Source organism: Glycine soja, chromosome 3 (genome assembly GCF_004193775.1).
Source record: "Glycine soja cultivar W05 chromosome 3, ASM419377v2, whole genome shotgun sequence".
Lineage (NCBI taxonomy): Eukaryota > Viridiplantae > Streptophyta > Magnoliopsida > Fabales > Fabaceae > Glycine > Glycine soja.
In genome coordinates, this window is record NC_041004.1 from 2,483,293 (window position 1) to 2,498,492 (window position 15,200).

The following is a 15,200-nucleotide window of genomic DNA, read 5'->3' on the forward strand; positions in this document are numbered from 1 at the left end:
GATGACGACAAATGTGTTGTGTGAATTTCGAAGAAACTAAATAGGGTATTAATGTAATTTTCTTTATTTTTAATTAATTATTAAAAAATAAAACGCAAGTTAAAGGGGACATTACTTCTCTTTAAAATAATTTAATGGTTTTATTTTTAACTTTTTCTTTACTCTGCATATAATTAAGATGATTGTCAGGTTAATATTTTTAAAGAAGTAATTGGCGTTATTATATATATTTTGAAAGTCGAAATTCAAAAGATAAACAGTTTTTTAAGAGGAAGAAAAAAAAAAAAGATAAACAGATTATCCCACCATCAAATGATATTATAATAATTAGTGGATGTTTATGAAGGAAATATCACTATTGTATGAATCGAATCAAAGACTTTTTGGTTGGTCACACTTCAATTTTGTAAATGGAAGCAATCCTAATTAACACCAAACTAACACATTCAATGTATTTAACAAAGTTCCAATATATACAAAAATAATTGAAGAAAAAAGATTTCCACTTCAGTGGCATTACATGGTAATTAAGAGTGACATGAAGGACATAATATATTTTTCATCATCTTTCATTTTTGAGAAAAAAGGACAAAAAGGAGGTCAGCGGAAACATAAAGGTTTGGCCGTCCAACCCTGTCTTTGCAGCTTTAAATAGGAAAATTAATTAATTTGTGAATAAATAAAGAAAAAGGCACCACTTTATTTCATCTAATTTAGATTGCTTTATGACAAATTTACCATATTAACCATGGATTAAAAAATGTACAACATTATGGTAGTATTATTTTTTTTTGAAATTTTTTAATTGCCCCTCACGGACGTCAAATTCTTCTTAACCAAATTGTATTTATCGGGTTTAGGAATTTATTCAATTCAAATCAAATAAAATCTTTAATATTATTTATTATTTAATTTAAATACACTTTATCACCCTTGTTTTATCTTTGGTTTTTTCTCCCTCATTTTTAATTGCTGTAACAGTAGTATTTATTTTGAGCTTTCCATTTTTCTCTCTTTTTCAACTTTCAATTCAAGCAGCTTTGGAAAAACCAACCAGCCAACGGGTTTTTTTTTTTTCACCTCCTGAAATTTGTAAGTTGCTTTGAATTGAATTTTCCAGAACATATACACTGTTTTTTTCTTTTTCTTCTTTTTTTTTGTGTGTTTTTATTTTTCTTTGTGTTCTTGTATTTTCACTTTCTGGTGAGTTCAGTTGAGTTTATGAGTTTCTTGTTGAGCTGAAAACGAAATCCGAATACAAATTTTCAGCTTTGGAAGAAGCTTGCACAAGGTGGAGTCGCAGAGACAGGTCATGATCTTTGCATTCTGAAGAATATCCACACCATGATGTTGATATGCTTTCCATAAGAGAATAATAATATATAAGGAGTTTTGTTTCTAAGTTTTATTTTTTAGTTCTTTTGGTTTTTATTACTATTTCTCCCCCATTTGTTTCAGCTTTCTGTCTTTTAAAGTTGTAGGAAAATGCTGGGAATGAAGCAGATTTATGCTAAAGGGTGTTGTTTGTTTTTATATTTTTGAAAAGCCTTGATGTTTTTGTATGGCTTCTGCTTTATTCTGAACTCGAGCCTGAGAAATATTTGAAGCAAATGAATGATTTTTTTATTTTACCAATTTTTATAATTGCTTTTTAGCCAAGTGGGGATTGTTTTTTTTTTTTTTTTTAAACTGTACTATTTTACTTATTTTCGTATTTTTGCTCTTAGTGGCTAAATTTTTTTTTTTTTCTTTTTCATCTCTTGTTCAGAGGTAAATTTCTTGTTCCTGTGATGAGAAAAAGACCCAAAAACTTATCTTTGATAGAAAAATAACTGCATTTCATGTTATGATAATCTACACTGAACCAGAAGTGTTGAAATCCTTTTTCATTTTTTTTTCTATTCCATAGCTAAAGTCCCTAATGGATCTTTTGCTGATAAAGTGATACAGATTCTGGTAAAACTAAAGTTTGCATCTTTTGTTTACCTTCTTACTTGTCAGTGAGATCCTTAGATGGGTTTTCACTGTGATTTTGTTACATGCAGTAGAAGGTTCGAAGGCATTGATGCTTTTGCTAAAAGCTATATTTTTTGTAATGAATTATGCTCTAGTAATCCATTTGTTTTCTAATTGTTCATTATTCTATTCTGGGGTTGTAGGTGTTGGTTTGGTAATATAGGCCTTGGAGTGAAAATTCAATATTTTGCATGGAAGCCAGAGAAGGTATTAGTTCTGGGGTTACAGTGATAGGGGCAGAAGCTCCATCAGCTTACCATGTGGCTCCGAGGAGTGAAGCTCCAAACCAGGTTCATGTCCCTGATGGTGGTGGTGGTGCTGCTGCTACAGCTGCACCTGTTGGTGTCTCACCTGTGAGTGTGGGGTTGGATGGAACAGTTAAGAAGAAACGGGGTAGACCGAGGAAATATGGGCCTGATGGGTCTGTAACTATGGCATTGTCGCCAATGCCAATCTCGTCTTCTGCTCCGCCTTCGAATGACTTTTCATCCGGGAAGCGGGGGAAAATGCGGGGGATGGACTATAAGCCGTCGAAAAAAGTTGGCTTGGATTATATAGGTATTGCATTGGCCTTTGTCTCTTTGATGAGTTTACCTTTTATTGCTCTTGTTAGTAATTTAATATGGTTTATCAAATGATTATTCTTTGTTTGACTGAATTTACTTGTTTGTCTTGCTTCTTTGAATTTGCTTCCTGTCTAACTTGTGAATTAGTTTCCACAAATTCATGACAAATTTCTCATATTTTAGAATAGCTTATAAGCCATCCTTTTGTACCAATTTGTTTTTTTTTTTTGGTAAAGCAAGTTACAGTGAATTACTTGGGAAATTTTTGTTATTTTCATGCGCCGATTAGGAAATTTTTGTTAGCATGGGAGTCTGTCTCTCTCGACTTTTATTTGTTACATTTTTACTTTTTTGTGGGGATGATGAAATATGCAACATCATTGAGATTGTGTGTTTGTCTAGCTTATTTACTAGCTTAACCTTATTATCATTTTAGGTTGGTCACGCCTAGTCTTTTGGAGTTGTTTTGGATTTCTATTGACACTGCTTAATTTCTGAATGGCATGGCCCCTTAGTCTTTTGGAGTTGTTTTGGATTTCTATTGACACTGCTTGCATGGCCCCTATCCTAAATCGTAATTGGATTGGAAATTGTCACCAATATTGTGTTTTTTCTTTAAAACTCCTACTACTTCTAAGATAATTTAGATAACATTTTAATATCCAGGAGTATATATCAGTGCTTTTATGGATATTATTGCTTACTTTCTAAGTGTCAACCCAGTTAAGTAATATCTATTGTTGGTACTTCTGTAGGTGACTTGAATGTATGCTCTGATGGTACAAATTTTATGCCACATATCATCACTGTCAATGCTGGCGAGGTATGCTTCCCTGAGACAGGACAAGGGAAAAGCTTCATTTAATTCGCATGAGTTTGCTTTTGCTTTGAATTTGTCTCAACTGTTTCTTGTTATTCTTATCCTTGAGAGTCCATAGTACCTGGAGTGATGTGAGTGACGTGGTTGCAAGGTGTTTTTGGTTGTATTTTTGTTTTTTAGTTTTTAAAAACTATATTATAAAACCTTTTTTGGAAACTAATTTTTAGATAGTGGAAGTGGGGGAAGATGATGAGATAGTGCGGGGAAAAATGATAACTGAACACTGGAAGTAAGAAACCAAAATAAGTTGAAGATTTATTTATTTATTTTTAAACTAAAAAGGTACAAGGTTTTAAAACAATTTTCCAAAACTACTCTTATCAAAACATTTTTTTTGTTTTCTTCTTTTTAAAACAGAAAATAGATTTCAAGAATAGGAAACAAACAGGCCCTTAATATGTGATATGTGCCTCTTTGCTTTTCTGTCATACTGCTGGTTGTGTCTTAAAGACTAAAGCTATCCATTGTGTGTAGGGTGTTGCTCACTTTCCGGTTTCTTGGTATACTTTAAAATTTTTAAATAGAGATTAACCATTTGCTACTCCTTTATTTGCTTCTTTATTTGGAATTATAAATCTACTGAAATATCTGTTTTTGTAATTGTTTATTTATTTATAGTTATAAGGATGACGAGTATGTACATCTTTTTCTTTGTTTAATGAATAGAGTTTGCAAATCAAAATGGAAATTCCAGTCAATGAGAATATTGAAATAAATATTTCCTTCTGGCTAGGTATGAATTATGGAATATGGATATCTAGACACCTATTCAGTAGGAGTTCTGCCAGCAAAATAAATTGTAAATAGTTGAAAGCCTTATGAATTTCTTTGTGGTATAAGGTTTTATTAACAGAAATCATTTGTTAGCCAAGCATCAATTTTCTGTCTTTTAAATGTTTTCTGATTATATACTTGTTCTTTATTAGCATTTTTTCTTCCATTTTTGTTATCATAGTCTAAAAGATTTTTGTGTCTATCTACTTTGGTTATGATCCTAGACTTGCACATTAATGCCCACTCACTGTTGTTTTGGATTGGCAACCTCAAATGTTTATAAATAAATGTGTAGAAAGTCTTGATATCATCTAATATGAAAACATGAAAATAGTTAAGAAAGACGGGTGGTGTTGCTAGAGAGAATGAGAACATGTTATACTGTGTGGGGGTTAACAAAGTTGCGAACAGATGCAATTGGATGTTACATTGGTTTTGGTGAGCAAACAATTGTATTCCTTTCTGTCTTTGTTGACTTCTATGGTGTTACTGTTAATGTGGTTCTAGTTCATGGCAAAAAAGTTTGAATACATGTGAGAAAGCTCTGTGTTTTGTACTTTTGAACTTTGAAGGAGAAAAGCCTTCATTTATACTTTCCCTAAGCAATGTTCATATTTTATGACGCTAATACTTTTTCTAAAAGATAGTTGAATGATGCTATTTTGTTTTTATTCTTTGGCTGTTGTAGGACATCACAATGAAGGTGATATCCTTTTCTCAACAAGGACCACGAGCTATATGTATCTTATCTGCTAATGGTGTAATTTCAAATGTTACACTTCGTCAGCCTGATTCTTCTGGGGGTACTTTAACTTATGAGGTGTGGCAGTAATTTATATCATTGTTTTATTTTATTTCATTTTTGCAAGCTTAACTTTTTTTTACCATGACATTTTAATGAATTTTTTTCACAAGAATCCTTAATTTGTTTAAACTTTAAAGTCCATAAATTCATTTGAAACTTCTGTCTGACAAAAACTCTTTGTTCTGTTTTATTTTTCTCACCTTAAACTTGTAGGCTTTGCTAAATAAGCAATTAAGCATATATAAATGAAACTTTCACTCTTCCTTGTGCCTATTACCTTAAGTGTTTCATAATGACCTTTATCACTCTTTCAAGATGGATGCATTATTGTTGATGTGATGTATTTTTTTCTTATTGGCCTGATTATTATTATTATTTATATGCTTGTTGTATAGGTTATGTTGCATCTGTTTGATATTGTATATGTATGTAATTAACGCTCATGATATTAAATTACTTGAACTAGAAATATGAATGCAAGTTTTGGGGAGTGCAAAAATCATCCTATTGCTAATATTTATAATTTATGGTCAAGACATAAATTGAAATACTAATAATGTTGTCCTGAGTTCTGCAAATACTTTCTATTTAGTAAATTAATTGTGGTTGAATTCAATGATATGGTGCAATTTTACTAATATATGTAGTCAATAGTGTTAGTGATTATGTTATCTGTTATCAATAGCAGTTCAGGAGAAGGTTATATCTTATGATCAATAATTCGTGAGAAATAATGATAATGCAAAAGCATATAGGGAAGATTTAGATTAGTAGTAATAAACAGTCAAAGAAGGCACATTGTTGGTGAATCTTTGACCTGCCCCATCTCAACTGCACTGCCATGTTCCTAAAATATGGAACTGCTTTTTTTTTTTTTTTTTTGTACTTGCTCTAGTTCTAAGTAGTCAAGTGTCCTTACTCCTTATTACCATCCTTCTTTTTTATTATCACCGCCGTTGATCTACCAGAATCATTCTTGTGATCTGTGCTGTAATTGCCGGAGAATACCACAAACTTCTGTTGACAATCTCTTGTGATTTTTTCTAATTTGACATCATGTTTAAGCCACAGTTTTCAATTTCTGCTGGTGGATTGTCTTGTTTCTACTACCTACCATTGTCAGCTTTTACTATTTATAGCTTTCTTCATTTTACTGAGGACGGATCTCCTTGCAAAGGTCTTGTCTGGTGTCTTTTCACCTCTACGTGACATTCTATTTTATATTTAGATAAAAAAAACAATGTTTATTTGCAACACGCTTAAAGCTTAGCTTTAAGCTTGAGAGGAGTGTTGGAAATGACATATAATGTACTTAGCAAATAAGTATGTTCATGTATCTTATGTATTGTAGGGTTGAGTTAGGCATTAAGCTCAAGTTCTAAGAAACTGTAAGAGAATAAAATGAGCTTATTTATCAAAGTATTTTTCATATTAATAAGACTGCATGATTTCGGTTTTACTTTATCTATGGATACTGGAAATGAATAAAGTTAAGTTTGGTTGGAAATGACTGCCATAGAAATCTGGTTTTGATATTGTCTTTGCTGGTACTTGATGGTAATTTGCATAAGTTCATTGTTGAGTTGGAAATTGTAGTTTTTGATTATTGACTTGTTCATGACGGTGCTATAAGCCTATACCTATATTACCTTCTGTTTCATTTTTCCGAAAACATTTTTTTGTAGGGCCGTTTTGAGATACTTTCCTTGTCTGGATCATTCATGCCTACTGATAACCAAGGAACAAGAAGCAGGACCGGTGGAATGTCTGTGTCGTTGGCTAGTCCTGATGGCCGTGTTGTAGGTGGTGGAGTTGCTGGTCTTCTTGTAGCTGCCAGCCCTGTGCAGGTAAGCAATCTCCCTCTCTTCTCATTTAGTACATGCTCAATTATACATAAGTGCATGCGTACTTTGTTGTGATATTCCCCAAGTAATAGCTAAACAAAATAGGATTGAGAAGTGAAGACAGGCTAGCTTGCATGTCATGACAAGTGGTCTGTAGATTTACTTTATTGTAGATTCTGATATAAATTAGGCTAAGTTGGGGTATAGTATTATTCGTCAAATAAAGGATCACTTATTGCATGTTCCCCTAACATGTTATAAATGTGATTTTACAACATACGTCATCTTTGCTTACTTTAATTTTGAGATAGAAGTTTCTCAATATAAATCACTTCACTTCAAATCTGGTTTTAATCAAAATCAATTTTGTAAAATCAATGTCCAAAATAAAGTTAGCAAATGCTCACGTAAAGGCAATTTTAAATGACTTATGCATGCCCTCTTTTATGTTTAGGTGGTGGTGGGAAGCTTTTTACCAAGCAGCCAGCAAGAACAGAAAATAAAGAAGCCAAAGTCTAATGATTATGCACCGGTAACTGTTACTCCAGCGATTGCAGTGTCTTCTGCACCGCCACCTCCAACCAATGCTGAAAAAGAGGATGTGAATGTTATGGGTGGAGCACATGTACTGCAAAATTCTGGAACCCTTAACTCTAACCTCACTCCTCCCAATGCCTTTAGAAGAGACAACTGGGTCAACATGCACTCTATGCCAGACTCTAGAAAATCAGCTACAGATATTAACATATCTTTGCCTGATAGTTAGGTTGGCGATCGAGGGGCGCACTCTCTATCCTCAAGAACTCTTGCTGACAACATTCATGACTCAGCTGTTTTATTAATGTTTAGTGTTCTCTCTCTTTCTCTCACTCTCATTTAAAGATTGTTTCAATCGTGTCTAATGTCTATCACCATAGGATGTAGTTTCAGTGTTGTAAGTTGCAGCTAGTTAGAGTATCTGATATATTTATCGGCTGATTAGGTAGATGCTGCATTCTGCAGATTTATGAGTAGGCTAATTTGGATGTAATGAAAACTTGTTTGCCTATTTATTTATGACTGAATTTGTGGAAGAATTTGCCTTTTAAGTTTGTTATGTTTTGTTCTATTTGGTATGTTAGTTACTATAGTTTAAGAATGTGTTTTGATGACATTCAAAAATAAAAAGAGGATGTGTTTTGATAAGCTTTTAAAACAATGTTTTTATAATATATATTTTTATATCTATTATTTTTTCAAAAATAACCCTCTAGAGGAGTAAAATGAATCAAAAGAAGGGGGTTGAAAGGGTTTCAAAATGATAAGCCATAATAACCAGATTGAAAAAAATGAATTTAACAGGAATTTGTTTATGGTAAAATTAAAAGTATGGGCAAATAGGCACATGAACTGTCTCACCTCGTTTGTTAGGTTCATAACTCTTATTATTTTAATCTTGACAATTTTTTTTGAACCAAAGCTTAAGCATTTTAAATTAGTGCTTCTGATGAATTTGATAATGTAAGAAGGATAACATCACTTTGTAAGAAAAAAACATCAATTTGTATGTGATATATTGATCAAAATGCAAGAACTGTTACTAAAATCTAAAAAGATGAATGTGCTTTGGAAGTTATGAATAAAGGCCCAGAAAGTGTTAATGGATGTTGCCTCACCTCACCGATTAGAAAATTCAGTTTGAGAGGAACTTGAAAAGCTAATCACGGTCCAATATTTGTGCCACATATTCAGCAAATGACAAATGTGTAGTAGAGATAAGAGAGAAATGAGAAAAAAGGTAGAGAGAGAAACAATGAGTAGGGGTGGGGGAAGAGAGAGAAGTAGATAGTAGGTGAGCTGGAGGGACGCATCCAATGTCCAATCTTTCTACTCCACAAGATTCCCAAAAGAGATGAGTGAAAAAGAGCTATGGTATATGTTTAAGAAATTGGGGGATGTGCGTGAGGAGTTCATTACAAGAACTAAGAACAAGAATGGCAGGAGGTATGACTTCGTGACATTCAAGGGGGTGGGCGATGTGAGGAAACTTGAAAGACAATTGGACAACTTGATAGTAGAGGGGTTGAAAATACACGTTAACATACCAAAGCACTGAAGGGTGAGGATGTTAAGGGGAGAAACAAACACAAATGTCAAGTACAAGATCGGGGTAACCTCAAATAAACCATGAGATGGGGGGGGGGGGGGGGGGGAGAACATCAAGGTAACCTGGAAGGTGTAACATAATAGCAGCCCCAACGAAGGCAAATGACAACCTCATATGCGAGAGCAGTGATGTTAGGCAACAAAATCATAGGGCGAAGGTCGAACTTAATGCGTGTGACCCCAGTGGGAACAAGCTCTTACTCGTTAATGCATTTGAACATACCTACGGAGAAATGGACATGGCTCAATAACTCCTGGGTCAGAAGATTGAAAAACCTAGCGATGTTCGATAGAGTGGGAGACAAACTCTTGTGGAATGGGGGAGAAGATATCAAGCCAAAATACTTAGGAGATGACATGGTATTGTTAGTGGGACTCACAAATGATAGAGCTGTACAACTGGTAAAGGAAGAAACAGACGAGGGGTCATCCTTGTTCCATTCGCTGGAAAAGTGGAACTCGCAGATGTGAACTGGGAATAGACTGGTTTAGGTGTTGTACTAGGGAATCCTTCCACATGCATGGGATCTGGAGTATATTAAGCAGATCGTGTTGGCGGCAGGAGAAGTGGTGATTGTAGATGACGATGTCGATGAATTTCAGAGAATGGATATGGCGCGGGTGCTAATTAAGACATCATGGAAACCTTTAATCTAATACGCTGTCTCAACGTCGATCATTGAGGAGGAACACATAATGAACATGGTTGAAGAAATCAACTACAACCCCGACAAATGCAAATGGTGGACATGAAGCTCGATAGGAGTGTTGGATGAACCAAGAGTTCTTGAGGGGCAAGGACGCAAGACAACAGACTGACAGACAAAATTCTCGGCATGGAACATTGGGTAATAACCTTAGGTTATTGACACAAAGTCAGAACCTAGTCGCATCAGAAGGTAGAAGCGGACCCACCGTAGCAGGCAAAAGAAAAATTGAGGAGGTCACCAGGGGACAAAGTGAGGCTGATGGAGCGGAAGCAGGAGTCAATCAAAGCTTCACCCAACAAAGAATGTTTGGGGGAAAAGTACACAAAAGGGGTGATAGTGACTACTACATCGAAGGAGAAACAAGACAAAAATAGGGAAAAGCAAAAGCAGGTAGATGCAACGGATGAGGTGCATAACAACAATGAAAGTGGGCAGGAAATGGACCTACTGATGTCACACGATTTTGAAATAGAGTTGCAAGAGTCACATGCTTGTCCACATGATAAGGAGGGAGACAAGCCCTTAATGGGCCTTACTAAAAACACCAACACTGGAATAAACGAAGGGGCTGAAGGCAATATGGCAGGAAAAACAAATGAGCCAACAAGTGCGATGAAAGTTTATTCCAAAACCAGAGGGTGTAAAAAGCAAATGGGCCTGTTGATGAGATATCAACAAAATCAAACAAAAATGACCAAAATGATGTTATCCTTACTAGGAGCGGATCGCTTGATACAGGTCATTGAGTTTGGATGACGTCACTTCCAGAGAGGGAAGATAAGTCAGGGTAGACGCCACAAGGATTATCTTGATAAGTTTGAGTTTGGTTCAACAAGAAACCCAGAGAAAAGCTCTCACAGAATATTCGCAAAATGCCAAAAGTCCCTTTATTGAAAACGAGTTCAATACATATAGTGTATCTCAGGTGCAATTGGAAAGACACCAATTTTATTTAATTTAAAATTAAAAACAAAAATTAAAAAAATAAATGGCATGGGCCTTCAAATTAGTTTGGGCCAAATGACAACGAAAAAATAAAAATAAAAAACATTTGGCATGAGCCTTCAAATTAATCCGGGCCTTCAACAACAATTAAAATTCTTGGTAATGCCTCTGCTTCTGGGCCTTCATCCCTCTCCACTTGGGCCTTGTGAAGTATGCCTGATACCATTTGTTGGAGGGTATCTACCGACTGTTTGATCCTACTCCTGGTCATAGGTCCCTGTATTTGGGCAGTTTTAGGATTCTCATCATTCCCTTCTTCTTGGAAAACATTTGCCCTTAAATATTCAGAATCATCACCTGCAACAAATGGAGTCAAGTCAACAACATTAAATGAAGAACTTACTCCATACTCACCTGGAATATCGATCTTGTAAGCATTGTCATTGATCTTCTCTAGTACTTGGAAAGGTCTGTTTCCTCTAGGTTGAATTTTGGACTTCCTTTGTTTAGGGAACCTCTTCTTCCTCATGTGTACCCAAACCCAATCACCTGGTTCAAGTACCACTTTCGTCCTGTTCTTGTTGGCTTGCTTGGCATAACTTTCATTCTTCTTTGCAATTTGCGCCTTCACTTGGTCATGCAATCTTTTCATATACTCAACTTTAGCTTGTGCATCCTTATGCTGAGTCTATTAGGGATTTCTTTTGTAAGCTAGCTTGTTGGGAAATGAAGCTCCTGGAAGGAGGTCAATTTGATGTTCTATGCTTCTTGAAGGTGGCATTCCATGAGGAATCTCCTTAGGAAAGACATCTTTAAATTCCTGCAATAAGAGTTCAACACTAGGAGAAACAGAAATAGCTAACTCATTAGAATTATTAGCAACAACTTTATTATCTGAGTACAGTAGATGGAACGACTCACGAGCAAGTAACAATTTCCTCACTTCACTCGCCTTTGCTAAACAATTAAATTTTCTCTCATGTGTATCACTCTTTCTCTCATGTGTATCACTCTTTCCCTCACGTGTATCACTCTTCTTTTTCCTATTCCTCTTTGGTGCTTCACTCTTTTCTTTCTCTTGTTTTCTCTTTTCTCTCATTCTGATTTGGTCATCACACACTTCTCTAAGGGATAGAGGTATAAGAATAATCTTCTGGTCATGGTGCTAGAAAGAAATCTTGTTGGTGAAGCCATCATGCACTGCTTTGGTGTCATACTACCATAGTCTTCCTAACAGTATATGAGTCACCTCCATTGGAACCACATCACACAGCACCTTATCATTGTATCTTCCAATGGTGAGACACACCTCAACCTGCTGAGTCACTTTTACCTCTTCATCTTCACTAAGCCACTGAAGTCTATATGGCCTAGGATAGGGCTTAGTATCCAAATTCAAATTGGACACTAACCTGGAACTTGCAACATTGGTATAACTTCCTCCATCAACAATTAAAGAGCAAAGCTTACCATTAATTGTATATCTGGTGTGGAAAATATTTTCTCTTTGGGTGTCATCCAGTGGCTGCATCTGACTTCCCAAGAACCTTCTCACCATTAGCATATCACCCTGCATAGCTTCCTCCTCAAGCTCTTCTTCCACCTCTTCTTCTTTACTGATTTCAGATTCACTGGTGATTTCTCCATCTGCCTTCATGATCATGGTCCTCCTGGTTGGACAGTTAGAAGCAATATGTCCTCTGCTTAAGCATTTGAAGCATTTTATGTTTCTGGTACCAGTGTTGGATGATGAGGTGGGATTATGCTTGGTTCCAGCATTGGGCACTGCTGACTTTCCATGTGGAGACTGTGTTGATGGGATGGATGAGTTGCCTCTCTCCTTCTTGGATCTTTTGGTCCAGTTCTGGTTGAAGGTGTTGAATGAGTTCATTCTTGTTGTGCTTTTCTTCTTCAGCTGCTGTTCAACCTGGACTACCTTATGCAACAAGTCATCCTATTCTACGTACTCCTGTAATTCAACAACATCTCTAATGTAAGGATTTAGCTCACTCAGAAAATGAGCCATTGTGTCCTCAATTTCCTCTTCAATGTTCGCCCTCACTAGCGCCATCTCCATCTCTTTGTAGTACTCCTCCACAGTCAGACTTCCTCGGGACAACCTCTGGAGTTTCTGTTGCATGGTTCTGCTGTAGCTAGTTGGAACATACCTCTTTCACATAACCCTTCTCATCTCAGTCCATGTATCTATCTCCCAACCTTCCTCTCTCATCATCTCTCTTTGATTTTTATTCCACCAAACAAGGACATAGTTTGAGAATTCAGCTACTGCTAACTTCACCTTTTGCTCTTCAATATAATCATTGCAAGAGAATACATTCTTAATCTTCATCTCCTAGTCAAGGTAGGCGTCTGGGTCACTCCTGCCTTTGAAAGGAGGTACATTGAGTTTTACTTCCTCAATCTTGTTCTGCCCCTCTATTCTGTTTTGCCTAGGTCCATCATTGCCCCATTTGTTCCCACCATAATGTCTTCCAGCATTCTGATTCAGTTGGTTCCCCATTCCTTCAATTTATTCATAGAGCTCTTTATTGTTACGGTTCAACAAACGTTGCATCTGTGTAGTCATCACGTTCAGTAACAAACGCTGAGATCTGTCCAGTTGATGATATTCATCACCATCGTCACCAATTCCTGTCATAATTAAGGAACAAAAAAATTTGCAGTAAATTAAACAAAGGTTGCAGGACCTCACTACACTCTACTCACGTGTTTCTCTCTTTGATGGATGCACACTCGTGTTTGATGCTCTCAATATAGGCTTTTGTGTGATATTTTCACTCTTGCCTTTTACCACTCACTCCCTTTTAAGTTCCTAGATGAATCAAATTGGATGCACAAGGTAATAGAACAGGAAAGACAACTTAATTATCACAGACTCAATAACAAATTTGAATAACATATTTGGATAACAGATTTCAATAACATGTAAACTTCAAATGGTCATAACTTTTGCTACAGTTGTCTGTTTGAGGCCCACTATATATCAAAACGCTAAGAATTGAGAGGAGAATCCCTTAACAATTTTCCGAAGGGGATTTGGTCCACGATTTTTGCCAAAAAATGTCTCTAGCTGCCTTAAATCCGCATTCAAAGATCAAACACCCATTTTTTTTAAAACTTTCTGCAACTTTTTTTTTTATATAATGCTTTCTTTTCAAATTCGTCTAGGATAATTTAGGTAATTCGTTCAATAGGAAATTAGGCAATTTGACCTCCTAAACCCTAAACCCTAAACCTCAAGTTCATCCAGTAAGCAAAATTGTCCCCAAATAGAATTCAAAACAAAATTTGAAATATAATTGAAACAGAATTTTGAAACAAAACGAAGCAAGAACAAGAGCAAAGCAACAATACAACAAGAACGAAACAAGAATGAAAATGGAAAGGGACTACTTTGCCTCTGGAAAATTCTTTTTTTTAATTTAATTTCCAGTCGCAAAATGCCTTTCCAGCACTCGTTTTATTGAAAACAAAAAATGCCAAAATTCCCTGAGGTGCAGCTGTAAAGCAAACTTAATTTCAATTTTAAATTGAAAAATGCCAAAAAATGCCTTTCCAATTTTTAATTTTAAATTGAAAAATTCCAAAAGTCCCCTTATTGAAAACGAGTGAACAATAGAAAGCAAACTTTCCAGTCGCAAAATGCCTTTCCAGCTCGTAATAGGGTAGGGGGGCTACTTTGCCTATGGAGTGAACAATTCTTTAGAATGGAGATGAAGATAAATGATCATGACTTTATTTATTTAGAAAACATGTGAGTTCCTGATGAGCAAAAGATGTATATAGTCAACATATATTTGCCATGTGATATGGCTCAAAAGAGGAATTTATGGGAACAAATCAAGCAGTTGAGAAATTCAAGTTTTGGAAGGCTGTGGTGTATACTTGGTGATTTTAGTAGTGTAAGAAACCCAGTTGAGAGAGCAGGAATATGTGAAAGGGGGGTGAATGACAGTAATATGGAGGAATTCAATGAGTGGATTGTTGATCTTGATGTTGAAGATATGCCTTGTGTGGGCAGAAAATTCACGTGGTACAAGCCAAATGGGACAACAAAAAATAGGTTGGATAGGGTCCTTATTTCTGCATAATGGCTTGAAAAATGGCAAGGCTGTACCCAGTTTATACTGGAGAGAAATTTTTTAGGCCATTGTCCAATTTTGCTAAAATCTGAAAACATTGATTAGGGATATTAACCCTTCAGGGTTCTGACTTGCTGGTTCCAAGATAAATCATTCAAAAAGGTTGTCCAAGAATGCTGGGCAGCAGATCACATAAGGGGTTTGGGGGTGGATTTGTGCTTAAAGAAAAACTAAAGGCAGCCAAGGCAAGGTTGAAAGTTTGGAATAAGGAACAATTTGGTGATACACAGAAGAAGATACAACGTATTGAGAGGGAGCTAAACAAGTTGGAAATTGAAGGTGATGAAAGACAACTATCGGATGATGAGTTGCTGACTCAGAAAAAAACTACAGGAGGAGCTGTGGATAGCTG

The 15,200-nt window shown here is 35.7% G+C and overlaps 1 protein-coding gene across 4 annotated transcripts; it reads left to right on the forward strand.

Moving 5' to 3' along the window:
• Window positions 1–947: 947 nt before the first annotated feature.
• Window positions 948–7,973, forward strand: LOC114405857 (AT-hook motif nuclear-localized protein 7-like). Of its 4 annotated transcripts, none has more exons than XM_028368367.1 (7): window positions 948–1,092; window positions 1,214–1,309; window positions 2,160–2,574; window positions 3,338–3,405; window positions 4,925–5,056; window positions 6,727–6,888; window positions 7,340–7,973. In XM_028368367.1, the coding sequence occupies exons 3-7, from the start codon at window positions 2,208–2,210 to the stop codon at window positions 7,649–7,651; spliced, it is 1,041 nt and encodes a 346-aa protein (XP_028224168.1). In that variant the 5' UTR covers window positions 948–1,092; window positions 1,214–1,309; window positions 2,160–2,207; the 3' UTR covers window positions 7,652–7,973. The 4 variants fall into 4 exon arrangements, with proteins under 4 accessions (XP_028224168.1, XP_028224170.1, XP_028224171.1 ...); XM_028368369.1 differs by having other exon boundaries at window positions 971–1,092; window positions 1,270–1,309; window positions 7,340–7,651; XM_028368370.1 differs by lacking the exon at window positions 1,214–1,309 and having other exon boundaries at window positions 972–1,092; window positions 7,340–7,651.
• Window positions 7,974–15,200: the final 7,227 nt, after the last annotated feature.